Source organism: Lineus longissimus, chromosome 4 (assembly GCF_910592395.1).
Source record: "Lineus longissimus chromosome 4, tnLinLong1.2, whole genome shotgun sequence".
NCBI classification, from domain to species: Eukaryota; Metazoa; Nemertea; class Pilidiophora; order Heteronemertea; family Lineidae; genus Lineus; species Lineus longissimus.
This window is the reverse complement of record NC_088311.1, coordinates 12,358,135-12,367,727: the sequence shown is the minus strand read 5'-3', so window position 1 is coordinate 12,367,727 and position 9,593 is coordinate 12,358,135. Positions and strand designations below refer to the sequence as shown.

Here is a 9,593-nt window from a genome sequence, read left to right as displayed (position 1 = left end):
TAATAATATTAATCAAGGCTAAGAACAATGACGAATAACCTGATAAGGCACGTTCGGTAGACTTCAAACGAATTGAGTTAACCCTATGAACACCGTGAAGCCTACCTTTTAAGGGCTTCACGGTACACGTGCATGTTGCGTGTAGTACATGTAGTGCCACTGTTCTGTTTACCCCTAACATGGTCGACCGGAAGTTTCGTGACGTCATTTGCAAACGGTCTAGTGTTAGGAATTTTTGCTCCCAAATTCCATCGTCAAGTTCCACGTCGTCATCTTGTGAGGTGGATATTTAATAAGTAAAGTTCGACAGCGTCGTCATGATCTACACGCGACGTACCAAAATATGAAAATAAGCTGCTCAAGCTGCTGAAACAGTCTAGGCGTTGCTGATTGCCAAATGCATGTGATGCGCTAATTCTTTCTTAAAGGTTAAATGCCAAAGTTAGGCCTAATCTTAATCAAAGTACATCAGGATAACCTTTTGTTACCTTTGATGTCAAATGTAGTAAATTTATTTGCATAAATATCGCATGGAATAAAGAAATTCAAATAAACCGCCCTGTCTCAGCGTGAATTTGCTTCGGCAAAGTTCGTATTTCGTTCGGAAACTCTCGCGGTTTTGGGGAATTCCAAATGAGGAGTGACGTCACTGGTGCTGTCATTGTTAGACTGATCCCACTGTCTGCATACACAAACGCCATGCTGTAGATGCCTGCGCAAGACAGGAGACCAGTTTTGTTTTCATTCATCTGACGGCAGCTGATTCTACTTTCTGGTTGCGTTCACGCCGTTCCTACCATGTAAAACCAATTATTTTACATGTTCTAAAGCAAAAATGGTTTACTGCGTCGCACCAAACTGCAGCAGTGATTCAACGAAGGTGTTGAAAGTAGATGGGGTCGGTTATTACAATTTTCCTCGCGACAAGAAGGCCCGAAAAGTATGGGTAAGACGCATGCATCGTCCGTCTTCTTGGGTCCCGTCTCTCGGTGCGAGGGTATGTTCGAAGCACTTCGTTGCCGGAGATTACCTGTTGGACCCAGCCATATGCCGTGCGATAGGATTTGACCCTAAAAAACGCCTGTTGAAGCCAGGTGCCTTCCCTACAGTCTTCAGTCATGGTGAAGGCGATGCCATGGATGGTACGCCTACGACCAGTGCGCCGCGGTCAGCTGTGCAGAAGAGGGCACATCAGCAGGTGATTATTATTTATTATGAAATCAGTATAGTAGGTATGAAATTATACCCCATGGCCATAGGCCTAGGCTAGGAATACCTCCATCTCGAGTGCATGACCATGGGGTAGGCATGGTGAAGTGTAGGATGTGGTGTTGCTGGGGCCTGAGGACCTTTTAAGACTACAACTTGATAATTTTCATAATTGATACTGCACGACTGCACCTACTAGGCTACCTTCAGCTGTAGGAGCAAGTCAAATACAAAAGTCCTACTCCTATTAGTCAATTATGATAGGCCTTCTATTTAAAATATTTGTTTCTCATTTCGTAGGCTGTAGCAGAGGCGGTAGCGGGATACAACGTGTTGTATGGAGAGGAGGCGGAGGAGGCAGCTGAGCAGGATGATGGTTTTGTGATGGCTGATGAAGGCCGATTTGAGGAGGTTGGCAATCACCTGATAGAGGATGCAGTACTGCCACAGAGTTTAGACGATTTGCAGGTTTTGCCACAAGTATGTTCAATCATAACCCAGCCCCATGTGTCATAAGCTTACTATTAACTGACTTCAGGGTGTGGCTCTACAAAAACTGGTTATATTGGGTGGTCATAGATAAATGTCCCGAACAGTGTAGACTAATAAATCAGAGGATGGATTAATCCCACAATCTTGTAATAAAAATTAGCTGCATTAATAGTGTAGTGAAAGTTAATGTAAACAACATCCCCGGAACAATAGCCTCAATTCTATTTCTTATCTTTGCAGGAACACCCTGAAACCTTTGCCATTGGGACACAAGTTGGCTCCTCAGTCTCCATGCGGTTTGCCAAGGCTGTCCAGGTCAATATTGTCACTGGGTCTCGGAACAAAGGTTCACAGACAACCTCCTGCACCGGGGATATTGGCTGGCAGGCAGAACCAGAAGTCCGAGAAATTGCCATTCAGACAGATCTGTTTGACATTGATGTGCCAGTTTTCCAAGGTAACCCCAAACCTGAAAATTATGTTGATACTAGTAGCAACCCGACAAGGTGTCAGACAGTTTGGGTTTTACTATCTAACACAATTTTGGTTTGTGCCTGGCAATACGACAGGTACCAACATGTTGGTACCCGATAAGTCACAGTTTGGTGCCAGACAATGTCTTTGACCACCCCAATATTTTCAGGCTTGAAACCAAGTGATGAAGACATGGAGGATGAAGAGGTGCACTTTCCAAGTCAGGAAACGATGAAGACTGATGACAGTGACGATGAAGACTGGGAGCCATGTGAAGATGATTATTGTCAAGAATTTGATGACTCGCTCCTTGATGATGAAAAAGTGTAAGTGTTTGTTGTAGCTTTCTTGAGAAATTGATTCTTTAAAACAATTGAATTGTATTAGAGTGAATGAATAGAATGATAGTCATAAAAGTACCGGTATGGCAGTTTCTATGAATGCAATTTGTCTTGAGAATTTTTGTTGAATTATTTCATACCAGCACCAGCATGACAAGTAAGGAGTGCCCTCAATCAAAAGAAAAACAGCTAGTCATTTGGCCCTGTTAATTCTTTGTTCCTTATTACTTAAACCAGTATTACTCTTTCAGGTAGCAAGGCCCACAAGGAACTTACGCTGATCCTCACTCAAAAGATATTGCTCAAGGACATCAGAAAGGTTTCACCAGGAGTACAGACTTCATCTCTTGAGTCGTATCATAAAATTGTTGGTTATTTCGCTCCCAAATCCCGCCATTTCTTCTATGAGCCAATGAAAGCAAGGTATGATAGACTACAGTGTATTCTCAGGGGTCATAACTAAATCACGAAAAAAAATTCATGCAATGCTTTGAGTGAGTGCTGTCAAAGCCCACTTTTCCTTATTCGTGATGCAACTGAACTTTGTTCTTGCACTCTACTTGGACTATAAGGCGTGAGGCGAGTAAAACATTGATTGAAAGCATTGACCAGTCATGCCAGTATTACAAATTCTCTTTACAGGTTACTGCTCGCCACACTCCACTTTAATGAAAATTCAAATCGGAAACAGCGTATGGGACAAGATGAACAGCCGCAGTGGTCGATTTCATACCCCAAGGGGAGAGGAGGAGCTGCAGTAGCAAAAGAGGTCAAAATTGAATCAACATATGGTAGGTATAACGGCCAGCATCGTTACTTTAGTGCTAGCACTGCAAGAAACAAGAAGAAACAAGATTACTTGTATTAATACTTCCTTTTATGTTTTCAGACTATGTACAGCTAATTCTGGAGGACCTGCTGAAGCGGAGAGATGACCTGCCATCTTACAAATTGGCAAGAGATGCAAAGGACAAGTACCAAGTGGCTCATCCTATTCCAGGTCCAGTGTGCTCAAAGTACGACAAGCAGGACAAGATGAAAGTTGTAGAAGAAACAAAAACGAGGTTTAACAAACTGTAGAGTTCATTCATAGCACCATCAGAGTTCACTATCACAGATCAATTGAACGGTCACACCAAATCAATTGAACGTAGGATACTTGAATCCTGTGTACCCGTCATTGTCCGGAGCAGGCCAAGCAGCACGTATCTTGTCCCGAGCACAAACAGGGAGCGGCAAACGGTTCCTTCTCCCCAACCTCTTCCAAACCCAACGGACAAGGTTCCTATAGGCCACGTATCGATATAACCTGAAATTGTTGGGAAGAAAACAATGTTTGTACATTTAATTGACAGTTTTATTTAAATTTATTGAAAACTTGTAATATTATTACTAAATACATGTAGATACATTTTATTATATCTATTTTCTATATTTCTAGTCATCAAAGGGAGAAAAAAATCTCATTTCTGAATTGATATTGCCTTTTCTTGTCTTCAATTATACAGCGATGGAGGTGGTCATCATTACTTACTTGTGAATGGGCTGGTCATCGCCAATTTGTCCCTGCTCTTCGATGTAGTGATACATCGACATTTCAAGCACCCATCTATCAAGACAGGTGCTGGAAAAACCTGGGTGTTGCGTGATGCACTCTACTTTCAGCTCATCCTTCTTGGCCTGGACTGGTGAATAGTCTGAGCAGCACAAGGATTCCCTCCCCTTCTCTTGTGGAGTGCAGACACCACAATGACACCTACAAATACAAGTATAATATAAATGTTATTGTTATACAGCAGTGATGATATTTTGATAGCCATTGCCATCAATGAATCAGGGCCTAGGCCAAGGGTAGGCCAAATTTGAGTGAGAGGCAGGCCCCTGGAGCTCAGCTCAGTAAGATTTAGCATGGTTTCAATCAATCAATCAATCTAGTATTGTCGAAGGCTTTCGCCTTAAGTTGTTACGGTGAGAATAAACTGTTGTCTTTGCGCGGGTGTAGGCTAGTATTTCACTATTTGGTGTGGTAATGCTCCGCAATGGAAGAGTCTCAGTACAGTAATAATCCAAATTATTAGGCCTAGAGTTCACTCCATTCGAGTAGGCCTACTACCAAACCCTGAGGCTTAGTATTCCGATTCGAGATCCTACTTACTATAAAATAACCATGTGGAATGAACTCACACAACTCAAGATACGTTGTGGTTTCGACATATTCGAGGTGAAAAACGCCAATTGTTTACTGACAACACTCGATCCGTGAACGATGGAGCCCTATGTAGAGATGTACATGAATACATGCACATGATGACATGGCTCATATCAGCATAGGCCCCCTATAATGTCCAGCTGATGCCGCGCCTATACACATCGCATGCACAGTGCACTGCCACTGCACTTGGAACTCACGAATTGATATTTCCTATGCGATCAAGTCGCTCATCCTCCATCTCCCCATCATCACCTTCGCCCGATTCAGAACAAGAATCTGAATCGTCTCTCGCACTCTCCACTACTGGCTCGTACATGTAGGGTTGAATCACACCATTGCCCTCATCAACAACCAAATCGTCATCAAACAAATCTCCCGCACAATCTTCGCTCGCCATGCTTGCAGCCGCCATTTTTACTTGCGCAGTGGTCAATGATCGTGGATTTGACAGCACTAGTGACGTCACCAATTTGAACCTAGCGGCGAATATCGTAACTACACATCTGGCGGTCTTTTCAAAAGCGCCTTCAAAAACGAGCTCGCAGAGGACTGAACAAATAGCACTTATTTCACAAAAAAATCACTATTTGTTGAATTCCTTCCGGTTTATTATGTTTTTTAAGATAGCATATTATGAAAATTCACCACAAATACAGGTTAAATAGCTCAGCATTTGACCTTTAAGTGCATCATCGCAATGGCGACTGTCTCATGTTTGTTCAACGCGCAGCAATTCCTGCGCATCGCGGACCCGCAAGCGAACGTCCTAAAATTCAAATGTCCATTTGACTACGCAATTGTTTCACAAGCGTATGAACTAATTTTCCAGCATATGCTGACGTATCTTGTTTTCTACACACCACTCTTCAGCCTACTCTTCCTAAATATCCTTATTGTTTATAATGTCACGAGGCGGAGGAAGAAAAAATTGGGGATGTCGGATGCGGGCCGGGGTGACTCTCTCCGGCGCTTCCGTCGCGGGCAGGATAGACAGATTACCGTGATGCTTCTACTGGTGACGTGGGTCTTTACCATTGCAGTCACGCCTTTTACCTTGGATCATTTATTCTGGGACGTGATCATGCCAGATCTCGAAGAGAGTGATCCATTTTTACGCGATTGCGTTGACTTGTATTACAATAAACCCGGCCATTAACTTCTATCTCTATTAGGCCATGGGCCAAACTCGGAAAAGCAGCCCAAAACAATTTTTCATAAACATTTTAGGTAAAGAACAGACAATGACTGTTTTTTAGTAATTAAGGGATTCTCTTTTTAAAAATGCATGTATCTGGACCGTATCTCTGCACATTAACTCTCCATGGACCAAAACACTGACATAATTAAAAAAGTGAAAAAATGCAAGTTTTGTTACAACCATGGTAACTAAAAGAATTTAGATGTAGAAATGTGACTCAGATATTGGCTCCAAACAATATATAGATTTATGCAGGTCTGCATTAACCCTTATTAACCCTTGATTGACCAAAATCATCAACATTAAGCGTTCATCTTATCTCATCATTGTTCTAGGGCTCTGTGTGTAAGGTTTGTACACAAACATCTAAAACACAATTTAAAAAGAACATTAGTAGTGTTAGTCAAAGGAGTTTACCGTACGTACATGCAGTAACATAAATAAATGTTGGGAACTTACATTTACAATCCAGTGCTCGAACCATTTTCTCTACACGTCACAGTTTCTACACAAGTCCTACACATGGCAGCCCCCTCTAACATCTTGATAGGCATTATATTCCGTATCTGCATTTGCTTTTGACTTGTAGTATGTCCAAATGTCTGCTCACTAGGCATTCACAAAATCGTACTGCATAGTGTCAATCGATCATTACAATACACCCCAGTCTCTACACAAAGTCTCGTCAAAATATCCATGTCAACATATGAATCCTGTTTTATCAACCTTGCAGTGCACGGTATCAATCCCTGCAACTGCCCTATCAAATAAAGCATTCCTTCAATGAGTGTTATGTACAAGGACGATTCATACTAAGTTCATAGAATAGATAATGAGAGGCAGTCTAAAAGTTACCAAATTCATCACCCTCATAGCCATCCTCTCCCTCGTCCTCATCCCCTGAACGGTCAAGTTGGACATCATCTTCAGCATTTTCATCCTCAGGTTGATTTGTGCATCCTTCACATTTGCATAATTCTGAGCATTTCAGTCCATTAGGTCCTTGGCGTCTACAAGAACACCTAGGTCCACAACCTTTCTTGCATGCACATGCGATATGTTTGAGCAGGGCATCTGGGGCAATAGGCATGGTGTTCCAAACGACCTTCAGTGTCCCTTTCTCCTTCATCCAGCCAAATGTTGTGGGGCTTGGGGCATTCATATTTGCAAGAAGGCATCTTCTGAAAATTGCGGCTTGATAATTTGCTCGCTGGCAATGGCAAGAAAGTGAATCCCAGTTGGGTGGCAGGGTTGTGCCAACCTTGTAACTTGACCTGAACATGTGATAACGTAGCAGGTTTACTGATGTTTCTTCCTTTCGTCCATAGAGATGGCACACGAATCTTTCTACTAGAGGCATATCAAGGGACTTAGTTCCCCAGGTTTGTCCGAATTTTGCAAAGACATCTTGATAGTCACTGTCCGCCATCAGAAGATCCAGGGGTTTGATCTTTCCCTTCGATTTGAAAGCGCTAACGCTATCACATCCAGTGAAAGCATGAAGGCCAATTAAGGCCCGAGACACAGACTCTCCTAAGATTGCATTAATATTGTTAATGTGCGTAATGGTGAATTTTGACCATGGCCCATGATGAAAGAACAACTCTGCATCAATGCGAGACACTACAGACACAGCTATTACGAAGACATCTGTATCCTCACTCCTGATCACAATGTTATTGAAGTCAGCTGCTGCATGTTTGGCGTGCAAGAACATTCTCGTATCAGCTTCCTCGTGGTCACAGTTCAGCTCTTGCATTTCTTCAACAGTGAGGCCTGGCTCAAACTGGGGGTCCCTTGCTCTGAGTGAGTGGCATTTCGATCCATGTGCTATCAAAACTACAACACCTTTGAAGCTTTCTGGAGAATAGCAGCACCACTGTTCAAAGAGAAATTCTGTTAAGCTCTCCTTATTTTTTCCGGATTTCAAGAAGTTCTTGAACTGCTTTGGGGTAGGCTGCTGTGGTCTGGTGATCCTTATTACCTGCACACCGCTGGCTGCCCTTCTCTCCCGTTCATTCCCCTTAATGCTGTTTTCTGGATAGCGATCCGTTACGAAATCAATCCGCTTTGCTCCATACTTGACAGCTACTGAAACTATGAAGTCAAATATGCTACGCGCGAGATCTGCAAATGACTTTGGTACAGCATCCTTTCGGTTGGCAAGCTGCTGAAGGACAGCCATACCATCCAAAATCCAAGCAGCTTCTTTTGGGGTTGGACCTAAATCAGCATCGGATTCGGTTTCTGGTTGTGGCACCTTGGCTTTCAAGTAGTTGCGTAGTTTTGCCTTATCTGTCTTGACAAGAGCCCCACCGTGGCTTGCAATTGCCGCAGGAAACGGATGCAGGCTGTAAGAAAGCACATCCTTCATGTCAAGGTTCTTCGCCTGTCCTATCACTACCATCCTCCCAAGAATATCTGTATTGGCTTTCAGCGCAACATTCTCTTGCACCCCATTTGTTGGCCCTTTTTTTAGAACATCTGAGAAAGTTTTTAACTTCGCCAGTTTTATGGTGCTGAAGATATCCTTGTCCTCGCCCACAAGTCTCTCCTCCACAAACGTCTGGTATGCAAGATGGCCCTTTTCCTCGGCCTTCATTAGGTCACTGCGAATGTCTGCCGGTGTCTCTATGCCATTTGAGAGGTTGAGGAGACCATCATCATCAATCGTGAACGGGTCTGTCATTGACTGAACGGTTGTCATGACACTCGTAACAGCCATCTCGTCTGCCGTGATTCGTGCACCATCAAGGTCCTTTCGTGAACGTGAAGCTTTCTCTTTCCCTGCTATTTCCCTACATCTCTTGCTAATCTGTGCTCTGGCAGAATGAGCCAGAACCCACCGATGAACAGCTCCCTTGCTTAGTGTTATCCCTGTTAGGCCACCTTTTGTTTTTGAGTCTCTATTGACTGTTTGTTCAATTGACTGATCACAGGCAATAGACGAAAATCCATAGTTTTCTTGACTTTGGACCACAAATCCTCCATCAGAGAGCTGTCTGTACGCTTGGGGATGTGTCTTCTGAAGGTTTGCCATTTCCATCAGATACACGGGCGCATAGCGAGCATAGTTGAATTTATCATACGCGAAGAACCAGGCAATCATCTTTTTCAGACTAGAAAGGTGTAGATACCAGTCTCCTTCTCTGGTTGCCCTGACGAACAACAGCAACGTCTCCACCATCTCAAGGTACGAATGCCAATAGGCAAATGTGTCACTTTTGCTTGACCTATCACTGACGAATACTGCGAACTCGTCAGCCATTCCCTGAAACTCCTGACCTTTTACGATTTCCTTGAATGATTCAGGATCTGAACAGACGTTGTGTAACTCCATTCCAAGATTAGTAAAAAACTCCCTCTCATCTGATCCAAGACTGTCAAGGAACGCTTGCCAGCAGAGCCTCTGCATTTCCTCATAAACCAACTTGTGACAACGCATGCTTCTGTTATAATGATGCCCACTAAATACTCCATTGATAGATCCCTCAGCTACAGCACCAGATTCAATCAAAATGTCTTTCAGACCAGAGTCTTTAAATCGTTTCCCAAGAACAGACAGGTAACACATTGTGGTGTGGAAACCCCCGAGTCGTATGATGAGACGCTCACGATAGAGAGCATTCTTCCATCTGATTTGCTGGGCTTTGCTGTAGATGGCTTG

At 43.2% G+C, this 9,593-nt stretch overlaps 2 protein-coding genes across 2 annotated transcripts; one reads left to right on the top strand and one right to left on the bottom strand.

The window, feature by feature from the left end:
• Positions 1-764: 764 nt before the first annotated feature.
• On the top strand, positions 765-3,868 carry LOC135486072 (uncharacterized). The gene is made up of 8 exons (XM_064768573.1): positions 765-1,198; positions 1,510-1,689; positions 1,942-2,158; positions 2,345-2,501; positions 2,660-2,673; positions 2,768-2,939; positions 3,159-3,307; positions 3,406-3,868. The coding sequence occupies exons 1-8, from the start codon at positions 836-838 to the stop codon at positions 3,594-3,596; spliced, it is 1,443 nt and encodes a 480-aa protein (XP_064624643.1). The 5' UTR covers positions 765-835; the 3' UTR covers positions 3,597-3,868.
• Positions 3,657-5,140, bottom strand: LOC135486069 (uncharacterized). The gene is made up of 3 exons (XM_064768561.1): positions 4,926-5,140; positions 4,051-4,272; positions 3,657-3,825 (listed from the first exon to the last, which is right to left on the bottom strand). Exons 1-3 carry the CDS (start codon positions 5,138-5,140, stop codon positions 3,657-3,659), a joined length of 606 nt encoding a protein of 201 aa, XP_064624631.1.
• Positions 5,141-9,593: the final 4,453 nt, after the last annotated feature.

Bases quoted from the DNA above. Each gene is read 5' to 3' on its own strand.
- LOC135486072 (XM_064768573.1), top strand. From the start codon at position 836: ATGGTTTACTGCGTCGCACCAAACTGCAGCAGTGATTCAACGAAGGTG. The intron at 1,199-1,509 runs GTGATTATTATT...CTCATTTCGTAG, and splicing joins AGAAGAGGGCACATCAGCAG to GCTGTAGCAGAGGCGGTAGC. The intron at 3,308-3,405 runs GTAGGTATAACG...TTATGTTTTCAG, and splicing joins CAAAATTGAATCAACATATG to ACTATGTACAGCTAATTCTG.
- LOC135486069 (XM_064768561.1), bottom strand. From the start codon at position 5,140: ATGGCGGCTGCAAGCATGGCGAGCGAAGATTGTGCGGGAGATTTGTTT. The intron at 4,273-4,925 runs GTGAGTTCCAAG...TTGTATTTGTAG, and splicing joins CGCATAGGAAATATCAATTC to GTGTCATTGTGGTGTCTGCA. The intron at 3,826-4,050 runs GTAAGTAATGAT...CAACAATTTCAG, and splicing joins GATGACCAGCCCATTCACAA to GTTATATCGATACGTGGCCT.